Source organism: Microcaecilia unicolor, chromosome 13, assembly GCF_901765095.1.
Source record: "Microcaecilia unicolor chromosome 13, aMicUni1.1, whole genome shotgun sequence".
Lineage (NCBI taxonomy): Eukaryota > Metazoa > Chordata > Amphibia > Gymnophiona > Siphonopidae > Microcaecilia > Microcaecilia unicolor.
This window is the reverse complement of record NC_044043.1, coordinates 82022188-82042037: the sequence shown is the minus strand read 5'-3', so window position 1 is coordinate 82042037 and position 19850 is coordinate 82022188. Positions and strand designations below refer to the sequence as shown.

At 40.7% G+C, this 19850-nt stretch overlaps 1 protein-coding gene across 6 annotated transcripts in view; it reads right to left on the bottom strand.

Annotated features, from left to right (window-relative positions):
- Window positions 1-9189: 9189 nt before the first annotated feature.
- KCNAB2 (potassium voltage-gated channel subfamily A regulatory beta subunit 2) overlaps window positions 9190-19850 on the bottom strand; it is a 168143-nt gene continuing 157482 nt past the window's right edge. For all 6 annotated transcript variants that reach the window (XM_030222118.1, XM_030222120.1, XM_030222119.1 and 3 more), the window contains 6 exons: window positions 18100-18185; window positions 15717-15837; window positions 14724-14818; window positions 12896-13016; window positions 11625-11713; window positions 9190-9731 (listed from right to left, as the gene is read on the bottom strand). In XM_030222118.1, coding sequence (XP_030077978.1) covers window positions 9642-9731; window positions 11625-11713; window positions 12896-13016; window positions 14724-14818; window positions 15717-15837; window positions 18100-18185 — 602 coding nt within the window. In that variant the 3' untranslated portion in view covers window positions 9190-9641. The remainder of the gene's footprint in view (window positions 9732-11624; window positions 11714-12895; window positions 13017-14723; window positions 14819-15716; window positions 15838-18099; window positions 18186-19850) is intronic.

Below are 19850 nucleotides of genomic sequence, written 5' to 3'. Positions count from 1 at the left end.
CAGATGGTATAGGATGTGCCAGACTGTGATCCTACATATAATTGTAAATTTAGGGATGTTCTCACAGACTTTGAGATCAAGCGAAAAGTGGAAATCCCTAGATTAATGCTTTAGAGCAGGAATGCAATGCTATGGTATATGATGAATCCCTAAACTAATGACAGGGCTTAAATTCTGAATTACAATTTTTGGTTCCCATCTCAGAGGTAAAGTTAGGCTTTCCTAAGAGCCTATAAACCCCTGGTTACCTGGGTGACTTTGAATTCAGTTCAGTTTTGTAACCCTGTTTTGTCTTGATGGAAGACAGACAACATCCAGAATACCTTGAACCCCGTCTCTCCCCCCCCCCCCCCCATACACACATTAAAACAAAATCATTGGTTGGCCCCAAATTCACAGTCAGTGAAACTAACACAAAACTAGAAATTCAGTTTTAAGTACTGGGGGCGGAGCAGAGACCAGCTTCAAAAGAATACTCAATTCTCTGTATGTGAAAAAGAAAAACATGGTTTTGTAAGGTGCACTGATAAATACCATTCTTTCGGCTCCAGAAGTAAAACAATTTGATGGGCTTTTTTGAATGTTAATATTTGGAATGCATACATTACTGAGTAGTACACACTTTCACACTCAGATCCCGATTAGAAAAATAATCATGCACAGATTAGATAGAACACCACAACTGCAGTGCACCAATCTACATACAAATGCTTATCATTTTTTTTAAATTTGACCATTGTTGCTTGTCTCTCATTGAAAAGGGTGTCTCTGAAATACTGACTACGAAGCAACACAGTTGTACTACTGCCAATCATTTCTGCTCTATTAGCCTGCAACCATAATACTGTGACTATTTTTCTATTTAATTTATTGCCTGCGTTCCATTATTGCCCCAACCCTTCCTGGACTGTGTGCCTGTGGTGGCTTAGAAACTCATTGGCCTGAAGGCTGGAAGGGCAGCTTCTATATCATATGTATATTGCACCCCCATATTATTCAGTAGGATTTCCACTGTACCGGAGGTCACCCTTCCTGATCTGAGCATCACTGTCTCCAGGTCCAACCAGTCCCGATATTCTAAACCTGTGTGAATGGGCTCCAGCCCATGTGACTGAATTTTAGTGCAACCAGTTTTTTGCTAACTGTTGAAGCTGGATGAGTTGCAGTTTTCTCTCCCCTTTTGAATTGTGGGCTGATCACAGGTACACGGAAACTTGACGCTGCTATGCCTATTTTGTATTAATTGTTATGGCTCCCTGTTGCGTCACATTTTTTAAAAACATCTGTACATTAGTATTTAAGGATTTTGATTTAGGTTATTCCATTTATCTGGGACGACGTGAGTCTACACAGAGATCAGACAAAACCAAAGCAGGAATCCAAACAGAGACCGAAAATAAAGAGGGAAATAATTGAATCAAATTGCTCAATACAATTCATATTAAACATACATAATTTGAAGAACAAAAGGATGATTTGAAATGTTCAGCATGGCCGTGTTTCACTCTAAGGTGGCATCAGGGGCACATAATTGCAAAGTGTAAATTCACCAAATACATGAAGACACTCATACAATTTTAAAGTCTTTATGTAAGCCAAATGGGACATGCATTATCCAGCAGTCTCATACAATTATTACATCTTTACACACTTTGTTTCAAGCACAATTGGAAGATTTTTGAAACTGCTGAGTAATGCAAGTCCCATCTGAAGTACAAAAAAAAAAAACGATTTAAAATTGTATGAGTGTCTATGTATGTGATGAATTTACATGTGTGTTGTGACTTTTTAAGAGCAGCTATGTGCCCCTGATGCAACCTTAGGGCAAAACATGTCCTCCTTTTGTTCTTCAAGTTGTACATTTTTAATATTTCCTGCTTTGGTTTTATCTGTTGTTGTTGTTTTTTTAAACCAGATATAAAGATGGGAGGATCTCAGAGGTCATCTGAGCACATGTCATGCAGTTCAACTTGAGGTGACTCAGAACACAACTTTTTAAATGTCTCTTTACTAAAGGGCATTAAGCACTTAGGGACTCTTATCAAGCTGTGCAGCAATGCCAACGAAGCCCATTCAAAGTGAATGGGCTTTGCTGGCATTGTTGCACCAGGGACCACTAGTTTGGCTTGATAAGAGGTCCTTACAATTAACTCAGGGAAACAGGCTACTGAAGTAAGGGCTTTTTGCAGTAGTTTTCCTGTTTCTGTGCTTAAAACTGCATTTTACCTCTTTCAGAGTTTCCACCCCCCCCCCCCCCAAGGAGTGTGGCATGGGCAGAGAGTGGGCATGGATGCATTAGCCAGCTAACGCGTTACATTTACCACATGCTAACTGGCTAATCATTTACTGCTTTCTAAATAGGAAGTTGTCCTGTGTTAACTCTCAGCAGGTACCAAGTCCTAATGGGAAATGTTAATGCACATTCTACAAAAATAAATAAATAAAAATAGTGGTAATGCCCTTATAAGGTGTCATGTAAAGTTTGCAGCCACTGTACGGTAAAATTCTGCAGTAACTGCAAATGTTCGTGCATTTTAAAAGGGCCCTTTAGATTTTTGGCTCCCATTCTTTGAATTCTCTTTTACTGTTGTTACAGATGGAGACTTCTTATTTAAGATATTACAAATTGTTTAAGGCTTTTTGATTGGAGCAATATTTTTTCTAATTTGTGCATACAAACATGTGAATAAGAATAGCAAATTAATATAACTATTGAGGGGTGATTCTTTGTATATTGGGTGCTTTTGACACTGTTGATCACCACCTACTTCTTGATACGCTGTCTTCATTTGGATTTCAGGGCTCTGTTCTGTCTTGTGTTTTTCTTCTCATCTCTCCCATCACATTTTTAGAGTATGCTCTGGTGGATTCTCCTTCACTACTCTCCTGCAATCAATTAATGTACCTCTTCTCTTCTCTCTCTACACTTATTTCCTTGATGCTCTGATCATCTTTCAGCTGACTCCCCCTCAGATCTATCCCTCTGCACCAGAAACTTCACCAGGAATCCAAGCCCAACTCTCAGCCTGTTTGTGACATTGTTGCCTGGATGTCTCATTGCCATCTGCAACTAAACATGGCCAAGACTTGAAAAAAACAGCCGAAAATCAAAATGCTGACCTTAATAAAACAAGGGTTAAAATCTTTATTTAAATATTATGTGCAAATCGAAGATTGCAAGCTCTGCTCATACAAAATATGCTTGCAAGCCCTGCTCATAAGAAGTAGAGAGAAATTATAGCATAATATATTGCGGAGACTAATGGCATTTTTATATACTGGCTGTGTTGACGCCCTAGAACAGATGTCTTACAAACTTAAAGCCTTGGGGTGCCTCCAAGACCAGGTTTGAGAACCACTGCACTAAGCCATCTCTCTCCTCTTCAATCAACTCAGAATTCTGCTGCACAATACAGTCTCCATCAGTGTCGCTATACTCACATAACCCTTCTTTTCATTGGCTCCCTATCCATTTCCGAATACAGTTTAAACTCCTTACTAACTTACAAATGCATTCATTCTCCAGCTCCTCAGTATCTCTCTTTTCTATCCTTACACCCCTCCTAGGAACTCAGTTCATCAGATAAGTCACTCTTATCGGTATCCATAAGTATTGCCATACTGGGAAAGACCAAAGGTCCATCAAGCCCAGCATTCTGTTTCCAACGGTGGCCAATTCAGGTCACAAATACCTGGCTAGATCTCAAAAAAGTACAAAACATTCTATACTGCTAATCCCAGAAATAGTGGATTTTCCCCAAGTCCATTTAATAATGTCTATGGACTTTTTCTTTAGGAAGCCGTCCAAACCTTTTAAAAACTCTGCTAAGCTAACCGCCTTTACCTGCCCTGCTAACTCTAGACTTCGTTCTTTCCATCTTGCTGTGCCGTATGCCCGGAATAGACTTCCTGAGTCAGTGCACAATGCTCTTTTCTCTGGCCCTATTCAAATCTAGGTTAGACTCCCATTTTTGAGGCTTTTTAACTCTTAAACCCGTTTTCACCTATTCAATACCCATGTTGTTTTAATCATCCCCATAATAAATGAACTCCCTAATCTCCTATTTGTCTTAAATAGATTGTAACCATTTTAATGTTTATTATAGTGTAAGGCAGATATCAAGTTTTAAGAAATAAATTAAAAAAACTCCCATTGCTCTATCTTCTGATGCTTCTCATTCCAGAGCACAATGGAAGTGCTCTATACCTCATGAGAATAAGGTGTAAGGTTAGCTGTGCTACATCTGGTTATATGAAAACCTCTAGTTTTGGCTTAGTTCCTGGCACCTGATTCCAAGATGGCGTCTTAGTGGTTTAAGCCACGGATGCTCTTTGCCTATCTTAGACTGGTCTAGTGTTCCTGCTCCAAAGGATGGGGAAAAGGAACGGTGCATCCAGGGCAGTTCCCGTGGAAGTTTGAGTTACCACTGACACTTCGCCAGATGACGTTTGCAAATTTTCAGGCTCTGGCGCGACCCCGACCCTTGACATTGTCAGCTCAGCCGGTGCTGTTACATTCAAACAGTAGCAAAGACAGGGTGGTGTTCAGCTCTGAGCTATGGATTGCGCCTCCCCAGTCAGAGCAGCAATCTAAGGAACTGTCAGCATCTTTGCTGGGAAGCCTGCCGTTAGTGGTTTCCACACTGAGGGCAGAGCCATCTCTTAGGAAAGCAGAAGGTGCAACTCTAGGACATTCAGCACTGGAGGAGAAAGAGAGCTCTGTTGGGGAACAAGAGCCTTCAGTCAGAGTACTGAAGACTCTGGTAAAACCTGCAACTATAACCGTAGAAGTACTCTGGGATTCTCTCAGTGATTTGAATTCTTCTGTGCAGCAATTTATGAAGAAATTAGGACTGTCTCAAACTGTTACGGAACTTTCTCAAGGTTTTACCAAGAACAATACTACAATGGATATAGTACAGACCAAAGTCCAAGAGCTTAGTCAATTATCTCAAACATTAGTGAGAGACAATTTGTATTTTCACCGGAAAGTGGAATATATGGAAAATCTAGCGAGATACAATAATTTGTGTTTTTTGAACTTTCCTAGATCACCTTTAATAGCTCCTGGTGATATGGTGGAGTACTGTATGGAGGTGTTAAAATTGACATCTAAATCTTTATTACCTACTGTTCGTGCCTCCTATTTGGCCCTCCGAGGGGCGGAAACATCTGCTGATCATTAACATCTAGGCCAATCTAAGTTTGATCTTACAGGCTTCTTGGAATCTTCTCTGGAAATTGTTACTCAGAGGACCACCATGATTGTCACCTTTGCTCTTGAGATGGACCTCAATAATGTACTAAGGGGGTATTTTACTAAAGCTTAGCTCGAGTTATCTGCAGCAGGGCCCACTGGAATAAAATGGGCCCTGCTGCAGATAACTACATTGAGCCTGCCATGAGTGGGAAAGCGCGGGGTATAAATGTAACAAAAATAAATAAATAAAATAAAAAATAACTCAAGCCCCCCTTAGACTTTCTTTATATATAATTAATGATGTGTTTTTTGGGGTTCTAAAGTTTGCATTTTTTCCTGATTTGTCTAACATTTCTCAAGAGACGCCAAGATTTTTTGGCTCTTCACCCCAGAACTTTGGCTCTGGGTACAAGTTTTGTAATTTCCTTGTCAACATGTGGTTTTGTTTCAGAATAATACATATTTGTTTTTTGACCCAGAACAACTTGTGAACTTTCTTGAAGCTAGAAAATAAGTTTGTGCTGTGGTTTGAATCACTGGGGGCTGATATGGGGGAAAGGAATATAAATATTTCCTTTTTGTGGATTATGACTTTAATCTTGGAATCTTTTTTCCTTAATAATGTTGTATAGAATATTTTGCCTTTTCTTTTTCTTCTTTTCTTAAGAAATTCATTGTTTTGCTTAATTTCTTATCATGTGATGTAATATAAAAATTTGCATGAATAAAAAAAATAATAAAAAAAGAAAACCTCTAGTTCTACGTGTATTTTATGTATGAACCATACAATATCATCCTATTATTCAAGTAGATTTATTATCATTAATTTTCATTTCATTTACAGCACATAATGACACAGTGATTATGTTCAGAAACAAGTAAACCAATAAAAATTACATTCCTTGGCCCCATACTACTACCATAGAGCAGTCAGTTGTTCAAACAATGAAAGTATTACCATAGAGTCTGGTTTGTGTTCGTGAAAATCATTTGAAGTACTTAAAATCAAAACTAAATCCATTAGGGTGAGTCAATAAATAAAGCACGTTTAATTCACCTTTCGAAAAAAACTTGTTTTTTTGAAAATTGGGATTGGAAATAAAAAAACAAACAAAAAATACCCTTAATAGATAAGTGGAATTCTGGGCTGCTTGTTTGTCCATGGTTTAGAGAGTGCATTTGTCTAATGCATTCTGAAACTTGAAGTCCTGGGGGCTCATTTTCAAAGCACTTGGGTCACAATATTGACACAGCGAGAGTTAGGCCTGCTAATTCCTGCTGTTGCCAGCATATCCGGCAACCAGCATTGAATTTCCGGGGTTTGTTTTTGGTGCCGCAAACATAGCCGGTTAAGCCGATATTCATCAGCTGACTGGCTAGGTTCTAGTAGCCAAAGACAGACCTGCTATTTAAGCGGGTTTATCTGGCCACTAAGCTTAACCGGTCAACCGGTGAAAATCAGTGGTAACCAGCTATGTCATGCTACATAGCCAGTGACCAGGCTAGTTGCTGACCGGGATATTCAGCAGGAGATAGTCGGTTATCTCCCGCTGAATATCAGCGGATGGCCGGCTTGAGTGTATTAAATACTTTTGAATATCGGGCGATTAGACTTACATAGTTTCATAGTGTTAATATGTAACTTTGTAAGTCTAAGTGCTTTGAAAATATGTCTCCTGATGTCCTTCACAAGAAAACAACTGGCAGTACATGACCCGGAGCAGTTTCATGTGCAAGTGAAAAGCAAGGGCACAACTAGCCAGATACCCAAATTACAGGGTAATTTTACTTTTCTTTATAGAATTCTAGCCTAATGCATTTATATTTTAGACATGATCTCTTACACCAGCCATAGAGGTATAAAACACCTGTACCTACATACGCATATAGGATTTTATAATCTACATACACTGAACATATGCCCTGTCCATGCTATGCTCATAAAGTAAACACCATTGAACATTGGCATATACTTACAAAATAGCTTCTAATCGGAAAATGGACATTTAACACATTTGAGTCCACATATGCAGGTAAACGATCTTGTTGCCTAGATGCAGGCAGTACTTCACAGAACTGCTTCTTACTGGAGCGATTCTGCAATACTGTGAGCCTATATTTAGACAACCAGGTGCCTATTCTAGACAGGAAAGTAGCAGCCTTCCTTCCTTTATAACAGGGTTTCTCAATCCAGTCCTCGGGACACAACCTAGCCGGCCAGGTTTTCAGGACACTCACAATGAATATGCATAAGATAAATCTGATTTGCACGGAGATAGGACATGCAAATTTATTTCATGCATATTCAAAGTGGGCATATCCTGAAAACCTGACTGGCTAGGTGTGTCCTGAGGACTGGGTTGAGAACCCCTGCTTTACAGAATACTAGCAGAACAGGTTAGATATGCAATCTACACATGAGCACTTGCGCCAGCCATAAAGCTGGTGTAAGTGCTCATGCCCTACATAATGTCTGTGCTCCGTGACCATGATCACTGCCTGTATGTAGCTGAAATTTTGGCATTTATGTGCGTCTGTGCATGTATATGCCAGTAATATAATCATTTACATGCATATTCAGTGCATAAATGTTAAGCTCCTCCTTTACAGAATTGCTCCCCATGTGTGGACTGGAGGAATTCTCAGGGTGGAGCATAGGAGGGGGGGGGGGGGGGGGGGGGTAGAATTTATGTGCATTCTTTATTATACAAGCGTTTGTGCATACTGAACACCAGTTGTAAATGTGTGTGGGTACTTTATACGGGGTATTTTTCAAATTCTAAGTATGCGCATGCTTTTCTTTTGAAAACAGGTTTAACTTAGGTGCATATTTGCCATACAACTTAAGCAGCTTGTTAGAAAAATTCTCCTCTAATTTATTGTGTTAAGAGCTAAAATAAATGAGACCCAAATTCCTCAAGCCAAACGTAGTTGCAAGTGCAGCAAAGGAAGTGCTAAAAGTCAAGTGGCTATATCTGCTGAACAGTGTGAGAGAAATCAAGAATCAGATTGGCAAGACCTTCAAACCTTCACCACCACCTGGGACTGATGCCTCTCAGCTAGACTATAGTACAGCCTCTAAAGGAAACCATTTTTTAGACATTTGGCCATGGCAGATCATTAACTACCACAACTACAGTAGAAACGTCAGGGAAAAATACTGCAAGATGTAGAAAGTCTGACAGATGTGCTAAGGCTCAAGCAACACACCCACCAGCCAAGTTTATCTGGCTACTCCAATAAGTATCATAAGACCCTGTGAATAATTTGTAAATGGCCAACTGGTTGATGACCAGAAAAAGTAAACACTGGGCCTTCAGGAATGAGAAAAATGCAATCCTTTATTCATCATTAATAAAGGATTGCATTTTTCTCATTCCTGAAGGCCCAGTGTTTACTTTTTCTGTTTGGTTGCTTTTGTATGCTGCTTTCCCTCTGTTTTGTGACTGTATACGCCCAACTGGTTGATGAAGCAGGTCCTGGATTAGGGTTACAGGATGAGTGGAAGTGCGTAAGAATCAGAAGACCAGCGAGGAGAAAAACAAAAACAAAACCCAGGAAAGATCCACATTCTCCTTGAGGAACCGATGGGCTGGAATCCAGGTTGGGAGCATGATTTTAACATTTACATGCCAAATGTTGCAACATCTGCATGATTAAACTGAGGCATTAAAAAAGAAGCCACTGCACGGTGACATAGAACACAAAGCAATCTGCAGATATCTGCTTGGTGATGTTACAGAATCCGAGTGAAAAAAAGGCTTCCCTTCTTAGATGCAGTTCACTTGGCGAGAAGTACATTACTGAAAAACGTTCATCTTCAGCAAAGAAGAAAATGTAAAATACAAAATACACTTTGACACGCCAAAGTCTTAACCACCTGATTTTCCACATGCTTGAAAGTTTGCTCCCTCTTTCTCCCTTACCTGACAGCCCTGCTGTCTTATGCTTTTACTCTGTAGTGTAAACCAGCTTTGGTCTGAATTTGTAACTTTATTCCAGTATAAACTTCTTTCATTTAAGTCTTGACACGAATCTAATCCAAGTAATAGATGTATGGATATTTAAGAGAGTCAGATATGACTTTCAAATGACACTGAAAATCTGTTCCTCTAGAAGAAATAGATTTTTTTTTTCTCCTTTTAATAAAAGGAAGCACATGAGCCACTGAGCTATTTATACACATTACTACAGAGTTCATCATCTTTTCTCAGTCAGCAACATTTTGTTTTTTGCTTTGCATTTGTGCACATTCAAAAGTAACATTACAGAAAGTGTATGCAAACTTGACGCAACATCAGACAATTTTCCTATGATATCTGGATGTGTCGAGTTCTTTGATGCAAACAACATTCTTCACACTTTGCTTCAACAAAGCTTAAGCAGGCAAACAGGAGAAATGAGTTGAATGATAGGAGCCCAGGGTGGATATTACTCAAAGTTAGGATCTGTAATCCTTTTTGCTGTATGGCTTGTTGCCCAAAATGCTATCAATCTCATGTATAATGGACGATGACAATTTGGGTAAGACCTGCGTAAAAAGAACAGAGCAAGCAAAATAAACTGGTTAATAAATCAATTGACAAAATTCTGTTTAGATTCTGAAGTGCATTTTGTTAAATATTTGAACGCGTGAGCATCTGCTGCTTAATTTATTTATAAAAAAACCTTATATTCCGCACAATCCAAAAGTTCTAGGTGGACCACAAATTGTACATTCATAATATAAAAATCACATTATACATTCAAAAATAAGACCTTTACACACATAAAAAATGGCCCATAAAAATCAGTAACGACAGAACCAAACACAAGCTTGCATGTACTTAGATCAATCAGTCACCCTCTCTTATACCTGTAGAAAGAGAAAAGCTTTTAATTTTCTTTTAAAATCTTTCATGTCCTGAATCTTTCTGTCTCAGTTGTTATTTGTCGCACAACATAGGACTTATTATATAAAAAATAGAGTTTCTGAGAACAAAGTGTGATGGAACATCTAATATACCGTATTTTTCGGACTATAAGACGCACTTTTTTCCCCCAAAATTTGGGAGAAAAATGGGGGGTGCGTCTTATAGTCCGAAGGTAGCGTTTTTGGACCTCCGTTGTGTACTTACAGGATTCCATGTTCCCTGGTGGTCTAGTGACGTCGGGGCAGGAAAGAGCCCCCTCTTTCCTGCCCATCGCGCTGCTCTCCGTGCTTCTCAATGCTTTCTGACGGTCTCGGCGAGATTCAAAATGGCCGCCGAGATTCTCGGCGGCCATTTTGAATATCGCCGAGACCATCAGAAAGCATTGAGAAGCACGGAGAGCAGCGCGATGGGCAGGAAAGAGGGGGCTCTTTCCTGCCCCGACGTCACTAGACCACCAGGGAACATGGAATCCTGTAAGTACACAACGGAGGTCCAAAACCCGGACAAGACGCACCGGAGCACCTAGGTTTTAGAGGAGGGAAAGAGGAAAATTTTTTTTTTCCTATTTCCCTCCTCTAAAACCTAGGTGCGTCTTATGGTCCGGTGCGTCTTATAGTCCGAAAAATACGGTAGATTGATCTGCCAATCTCAACGATTGCGTGGGCCAATATAGTGTAGGTTTTGGAACGCCCATTTCCACATCCTTAAGCACGCCCCTTTTTGCTGGTGCGCGTTAGAATTTAGGCGCAGTACATTACAGAATACGCTTAACAATGTACGCTAAATTCTAATTTTTGCCAATTAGGGCTCCTTATTGTTTAAGAGCTGTTGACGTTTAATAGCTTGTTAAAACAATTTACGCGCATATAGAACATGCATGCGTAGATTTACGCGCGCAATCGCACATAACTCTATATAGAATCCGGGGGTATGGGACCCTTTTACTAAGGCGCGGTAGGCCTAAAGTGGGCCTACCGCGCAGTGAAAGGGCACTATCACAGGCCTCACTGAGGCGACCTACAGTAGTTTGACCAGGAGCGCATGCTACTCCCATGGTAAATATATATATATATTTTTTTGCGCATGTCTGCCATGCTTAGACACTTGCACTTAGCTCTACAGCTGGCATAAACATGAGCTACCTAAATGTTAGATGCATCTATGACAGGTTACATTAGTATTCTATAATGGAACACAGTAGTATAGATTCCTTTATAGAATAGGTTCCCACTGCTCTCCCTTGGGGTGGCTATTTGTAAGTGTCCAGTTATAAAATTGCCCTCATGGTGTATTGCTTTCCTGGAAATTCTGCCAAGCTAGCCACCCACTTTCCACTGATTCATCTAATTTATCGAGAATTCAGTGCCATGACCAGATGCAACACAAAATTCTTGAGGCACGCTGGAGATCATTTTGGTAACTTTTATAAAACATTGTACAATCAACACACACTATGCATTTACAGTGTAAGGATTTAATTTTGTTGTGGTAGTGGACACGCAGGGACGGACCTGTATTGCTCCAATATTTTCCAGAAGTTGATCAGCATTGGAAGCCCCTAGTAAAACGGAGCTAACGCCTTCGTTTCTCAGACACCAAGCTGAAACACCAAAATACAAAGTTGTATGTAACAGGAACACAAACTACAGTGCAACAATGGATTCTGTTTGGATAATACGCAAATTACACAGCATTTCATTTTACTACTACCAAATATATGTTTGATGGCAGGGAAAGGCAAGAAATGAAAGGTTCTTTGAGACAAAGACAAGTGCTGAAAACAGAGAAAACTCATATGATATACTTTGGTTAAGGTGAACATATACCTCTTAATTTAGCTTGAGTTATCTGTAGCAGGGCCCATTTTATTCCTATGGGCCCTGCTGCAGGTACCTTGAGGTAAGCTTTACTACTACTACTTACCACTTCTATAGCGCTACAAGGCATACGCAGCGCTGTACATCATACACGAAAAGACAGTCCCTGCTCAAAGTACCCGGGGGGGGGGGGGGGGGGGGGGGGGGGGGGGGGGGGGGGGGGGGGGGGGAAGAGACAAGAGTGGAGAGGTACTGGGGAGAGGTAGAGTGAATGCACTTATAGGTCAGTAAGAGAAGTTTGAATTGAATGCGGAAACGGAGAGGGAGCCAGTGAAGTGACTTGAGGAGAGGGCTAATGTGTGCATAGCTTTAGTAAAAGACCCCCTTAATGTCTTCCTCATCTTATTCAATATGCACAAAACGTTACTTGATTCTACTGGTTAATAACATTAGATACACTGTTATACAAATTAATAATATTTGTATCTATTTAGGGAATGGGTTACTGTATTAACGTTTGAGTTTTTCTTCCCTGTAAAATTATTAAATGTTTTCTAAAGGTTTCCAAAACTATATTTTCATGGAAAGGGGGATTGATTTAACGACCTCTTAGAGAAAGTGCTGGAAGTAAACATGGGAACAGAGGTCACGGCAGCCTGGGATACAAATAAGCACATCCCTAGTTGCAAATAAGTGAGGTGAAAGCTGGAGAGCAACTGGGGTCAACGGCACTGCTCCAGGAAAGTAAGTTGGGGCGAGGGTCCTCATCTGCCATTATGTTTTCTGTTTTGGATTTTTAGCTCTAATTTCACAACATATTCTACTCCATTCTTACAATAACTGGGATTCACTGAGCCTTGTTAGCAGTACGATGAAAGAACACCGTTTGGCTAAAACCATCCTTCATAACGTTAAAGCCCTGAAATAATGCAATTCTGTTTTCTGTTGGTTTGGTTACTGCATACCGATTGCAAGCTGCGGGAGGGTGCAACCCAGGCGCTCTGCGATAGCTTGCAGCTCCTTCAATTTCGCTTGCTGTCGCCTCCCCTCTTCACTCAAGATCTTATCTTTTAACCATTGATAACCCTTTCAGAAAAAAAGACACATAAAACACAAAGATGAAACATGATATGGGAGGGATCATTTATTTTTCTGACAAGAGACTTTTTGCAAAGCACGCAACGTCTCTGTTTGCAGTATAAAAGCAGAAGCTTGGTTTCTGACATTCCTACCCAACTGTCTGTGCTATTTAATACATGGAAGTAAAAAGTCCATAAAGTAAATATACCTTTCATTAGAACAAAATGAAACTGACAACTGAGAGCAAATTTAAGAAACTTGTAGCTCCCAAAAGCTAGTACAGAAGTTCATTATATTAGTCCAATGAAATGTTATCACCTTAAATATACTGACCCCTATTTCTGTGCACTGGGGTGGACCAACATGGCAACCACACTACTTAATCTGTGTTTTTTTTCCCCCCATAAAACTGGGAACAGTGAATACATTGATAAGGCCTCCGACATGAATGTTAAAGTGGAACTGTTTTGTGGCACTGTTATGAATCTGCTCTTGGAAGTTATTTTTTTTTTTATTTAATGCATTTATATCCCACATTTTCCCACTAGTTGTAGGCTCAATATGGCTTACATAAGCTGCAGTAGGACTACAGTACAAATAGTATATTTAAACAGTACAAACAGAAAAATGTTAAACAAAGGTTGACATTATAATCAACGTTCGGAATAGTAAGGAAAATTATAGATTTAAGTGATTTAGAATTATTTGAAACCAGAGAAAATAATCTGATTAAGTTTAGTGTGGATCTGGAGACTCTAGGCCTTTGCAAAAATGTTAAACAGAGGAAAAGGAAGGAAACCTAGTAGGCTAAGCCTTTTATGTTTCAACATTTTTTATTGATGACAAACCGGTTCATATATAGAACTCGAAGAATCACATTAGCAAAGCATAGAAAATCACAGTAACCCCACATAACCGTCATCAACCTGTTGTTTTTAACTATTACTTCCCTCCCCCCTACTCCTCCCGAGCTAGTAAAAGAGGGATAAAATGTACTAGAATAGTTTTGCTTTCTCCGTTTGAAAAGCGATAATCCACTAGGTTTCTTTCCTTTGCTTCTGTTGATTAACATTTTTGCAAAGGCCTAGAGAGGCTCCAGATCCACTTAAGGTCTGTGTGCAATAAACTGCAAACAAAACTCACAGCTCTCAGTACTGTTGCTTCCTATTTCCTAAAACTGACATTAAATTATTTCCAAGAGCTGAGCAGAGATTAAGTGAGCAGCACTAGGAATCCCTCCCAGAGTCTGGGGGCTGGAAAGACATCTCCTTCAGAGCCAATGCCTCCCTCCCTTGGACCCCAGCTGAGCCATTAAACACATTAAACATTGGAGTGGAGGTGTAGCCTAGCGGTTAATGCAGCGGACTTTGGTTCCTGGGGAACTGGGATCGATTCCCGCTGCAGCTCCTTGTGACTCTGGGTAAAGTCACTTAACCCTCCGTTGCCCCAGGTAAACCGCTTTGGATGTGGTTGCAAGAACTGTAGAAAAGCGGTATAACTTCAGTCTTCTGTGCCACTACAGCTTGAGGTTTAAAAGCGGTGCTAAAATTTCTAGTATTGTTCTGTTTGTTAACCTACCTCTCTTCTTTACATTAACTCTATTGGGCAATTGGAAAAAAAGGCTCCTATTTCAGTACCGAATCTCTGAATTTAAATCAGTTATTTGGGACAGTCACATTCAGAGCTACCATGCACAAATATAGTCCCCTTTACCTTTAAGGACGCTCTTGAGTAAGGTGGGATCCCACTGTCATACTTCCCAGAAACTATTCCACAAGCTAACGGGGACCATGTCATAGCACCCACACCTGTTGGAGATTTAAAAAGGAAAGATGACACTGCAAAAATCTGCTAAAATGAGATTAACAACAGTAATATTTACAATTTACTGACATCACAATAAGGGACCTATTTACTACACACTGTGTTAAGGTTTTGCAGTTCCTTAACATGTTCCTAAAATCTATCAATATTAGATATTAGGAACATGTTTAGATTGAAACAAACAAAAATAAAAAAAGATAGATTTGCTCCACTACTACTATTTAAATCTCTGAAATGCAAAAAATACCTTTTTAAATAAGTAGCAGATAGTGGTAACTTAGGGGTTACAAACACCATCCATTTGTTTTTAATCCTAACATACCTCTGCTATAATTATTAAACGATTTTCTGTTTTGTGTGTGTGTGGCTTTTTCTTTTTATTTCATTGGGCTCTGCTCCTGCCTGCCTTACATTTCATATACACGTTACAATGTTGTTGTGGAGGAACTGAGACCACTGTTAATCTGCCATCATGGAATATTCCTACTATTTGAGTTTCTGCCAGGTACTTGTGACCTGGATTGGCCACTTTTGGAAACAGGATACTGGGCTAGATGGACTATTGGTCTGACCCCGTATGGCTACTCTTATGTTTTTATGTGCTGTTGCATAGGGAGGAAATGAGTGAACTGTCTTGTTTGGTCTGAGGAACTCTCAACCCAGTTCTTGGGACACACCTAGCCCAGTCAGATTTTCTGGATATCCACAGCAAATATGCATGAGATAAATTTGCATAAAGCGGAAGCAGCACATACAGATTTATCTCATGGATATCACTGTGGGTATCCTGAAAACCTGACTGGCTGGGTGTATTCTGAGGACTGGGTTGAGAACCCCTGGTCTAACCCCTGTTCTTACCACATGACGAATGATATTTTTTACCTATTTTGTGGAAAAGCTCAGGCAACTGTACTTCCACCTTCTCCCTCTGGAACATGTGGTACTCAGCTTGCTCGCAGATTGGTGGGATCAGATTAAACTGTCGAGCTACGGAATATGCTTCCTGAAAACATACATGCGAGACAAGAGAGCAAAATCATCCCCTGTAAACTTGCCATTACATGACACAGAACTGACAGAAAAATCCCCAATGTTTAAAGTAAGATCCAAAACAGCACTTGTAGTCACTATAAAGAAAACATGAATACAAGGAGTATTTCCAGTTTAAAACAAAATTATAGTACATAAAAACTGAATTCTATCTCCCCATGAACTGCAACTCAAAGTCTGAGGAGTCGTGACAAAGTACTTTTAGCAGGCTACAGGGAAAAAGAATCTGTTTTTGTCTCCATCTCCCAACATATTTAAATCCAATACACAGCCTCGACTACTGCAACTTGCTTCTCACTGGCCTCCCACTCAGCCATCTATCCCCCCTTCAATCCATTCAGAACTCTGCCGCACGTCTCATATTCCGCCAGAACCGAGGTACTCATATCACCCCTCTCCTCAAGTCACTCCACTGGCTTCCGATCAGATACCGCATCCAATTCAAGCTTCTCCTCCTTACTTACAAGCGCACCCGGTCTGCTGCTCCTCACTACCTCTCTACCCTCATCTCCCCCTACGTTCCTGCCCGTAACCTCCGCTCACACGACAAATCCCTCCTCTCAGTACCCTTCTCCACCATTGCCAACTCCAGGCTCTGCTCATTTTGCCTTGCCTCACCCTATGCCTGGAACAATCTTCCTGAATCCCTAACGCCAAGCCCCCTACCTACCCATCTTCAAATCCTTGCTTAAAAGCTCACCTCTTCACAATGCTGCATTCGGAAACCTAACCTTTCGAACATATAGGTTGCCCCAATCTGTCTGACCTTTCAGATTATCTGTACATTTGTCTTCTAGATTGTAAGCTCTTCGAGCAGGGACTGTCTTTCCATGTTAAATTGTACAGCGCTGCGTAACCCTAGTAGCGCTTTAGAAATGTTAAGTAGTAGTAGTAGTAGTACACAGGTTGGGGGTTGGGGAGCTTTGCCAGCCTCTGCTTATAGCAGCTCTGCCCCTTCTCTTTATACCACCCCTTTTACTTCTCTCCACATCCTCTCTCCATTATTTATTTATTGCATTTGTATCCCACATTTTCCCACCTCTTTGCAGGCTCAATGTGGCTTACATTATCCCTTTTCCAGTCCCTAAAAGCAAGGCTTTTTCCCACTGGCCTTCACATTCATTTTTTTTTGAAGTGTGTTGCTAGTTTCTGCATTAACTACCCTGTACAGTGAAAGCTTGTGAACCCCAAGTACAATAGTGAGACTCGCAAGTTCTTACCACCCTACCTGGTTTAATAGAAACTAGTCTTTTTTTTCAAGTGCATATCAATTTAGTGTTTCTCAAGACAATAACGTATAATGTAGGAGAGAGTAAGATTAATTCAGAATCAAGTGAATGAAGCACTAAGTGAACCCCTAAGTTTCCTTAGTACACGTAACTGGAATTAGGTATTTAAATGACTATTTAACAAGTAAACCACCCTTCAGGGTAAATCTGCTTGACTGAGTTTGGGCATCTTATCAAACATATAAACGGCGAGTGACCGTACTCACTCGCAAATGCGCAGTAGAGACTTCCCTCTCTGTCCCACCTCCGCGTCAATACATGATGACGGGGGGGCGGGACAGAGAGGGAAACTGTGCGAAGGGGAGAGAACCGCCGAGGTCGCCGCCACTGGTACCCCCCCCCCCCCCCCGGAGTCACCGCTGCCACCACCCGGCCCCATCTCTTTGCTATTCGACTTACATCTCTGCAGCAGGCAGATCAGCTGAGCTGCCGTTGGCCTTCCTTCCCTGCCTGTGTCCCGCCCTCGCCGACGTTACGCCACACGAGGGCGGGACACAGGCAGGGAAGGAAGGCCGACAGGAGCTCAGCTGATCTGCTTGCTGCGGAGATGTAAGTTGAATAGCGAAGAGACGGCCGGGTGGAGGGGTGGCGGCGAACTCGGGGGGAGGGGGCAGCGGTGACCCACTAGCCCATTTTAACGGGCTCAACGGCTAGTCCTATATAAAGATCCAAAAGGTTTTGGTTTACACCATAAAAATTAATGATAATTCAACTTGCTACAATCAAAAGATATTTCAGGGGACTTGTGGAAGAGGGATAGTTGTTACTCATCAGGGTTACAAAAGTATTTCTAACTTTTGACACTGCATTTATCCATTATTTGACAACTGCTCCAACTTACTAACCAACATACAGGATTAATTTGTACAAACTGGGAATCCAGGCAACAAATTTCCAGCAGATGTTAAAAAAAAAGCACACTGTACCATTATCTCCATGGAACTCCAGCGAGATGTTCCCCAATACATGGCCATTCCTTGATTGATGACATGGGTCATTGCTCTTACTGTTTCTGTTTGGAAAAGCAAAGAATGGAAGGGGGAGAAGACCACATGGATTGTCAGTGCTTAATCTAAGTATAGGCTTCACTTATAGAACGGTCTGACATCGGGTGGCACAGAGAGCAGATGCTGCAAGAACATCTTGCAAGCAGTGTAAGTTAAGTCTTCAAACTTCCAGATGCAATATTTAGTTATGTTTCGCTTGTGTCGATTATTTACTTTGAGGGGGGGTGGGGGATATTCATCTAGCAAGTTTTTTTTTCTAAATTCTAAATCAACTTGTTTTAAAAAATCTGACAAAAGGATGATGGAGGTGGGGTAAATTTTGAGTGGAAATGAAATGAAGGGAAGACAAATTTAACGCCGACAACAGCTGCAACTGAGTACACCCCCTGATCTGTTTTGCTATTGTTAAGGGGAAAAGACAGAAGAACAAGCCACTCATGATGGACTGGATGTGATTAAGTTAGGGTAAAACATGAATGCAACACAGAATTAGTTGCTTCCTTACATTCCATTTCTCATACTACCCCTCTCCTCAAGACCCTTCACTGGCTCCTTATCCGTTTTCGCATCCTGTTCAAACTTCTTCTACTAACCTATAAATGTATTCACTCTGCTGCTCCCCAGTATCTCTCCACACTCGTCCTTCCCTACACCCCTTCCCGTGCACTCTGCTCCATGGATAAATCCTTCTTATCTGTTCCCTTCTCCACTACTGCCAACTCCAGACTTCGCGCCTTCTGTCTCGCTGCACCCTAAGCCTGGAATAAACTTCCTGAGCCCCTACGTCTTGCCCCATCCTTGGCCACCTTTAAATCTAGACTGAAAGCCCACCTCTTTAACATTGCTTTTGACTCGTAACCACTTGTAACCACTCGCCTCCACCTACCCTCCTCTCTTCCTTCCCGTTCACATTAATTGATTTGATTTGCTTACTTTATTTATTTTTTGTCTATTAGATTGTAAGCTCTTTGAGCAGGGACTGTCTTTCTTCTATGTTTGTGCAGCGCTGCGTATGCCTTGTAGCGCTATAGAAATGCTAAATAGTAGTAGTAGTAGTAGTAATTCCATTTACACATACTTTGGTAAAAGTCATCCAAAATGAAACCTTCAAGAGTAGACCGATAGTCATATTTAACTATCTGACAGGCAAGTGAATGAATGACAATTATTATTAGGTTGATGTTTATAGCTAGTTACATAACTAGCATTCACTGGGCCCAGGCAATAATATTGAGCGGTATTATTCAGATGTCACCAAATATCATGTCTGACTGCCTCGGTACTATCTAGCTTGTGCTGGGATGGTCTGGCGATAGAGTTGGAAGTTATTTGAGTACCACCAATATTCAGTGCTGGTACCTGCATAACTATCCAGTCAAGTTAGGCAAGACTGATAGCTATCCTAATATGCCCAGGTACTTGCAGGGATATTTTTATTACTGAGAATAATAATCAGAATGAAAATTTTCAGGTCATTAGTTTTTGAGAACTAGAACTACAAAACTTGTTTTTTTTCACAGTGAAAACTAGATAAGAATAAAAAATGTATTGACCCGAAAACAATAAGAAAACAAAGTTACTTACCTGTAGCAAATGTTCTCCGAGGACAGCAGGCCAATTAGTCTTACATGTGGGTGCAGAAATTGCTGCCTAGTGTACTTTCACTTTAA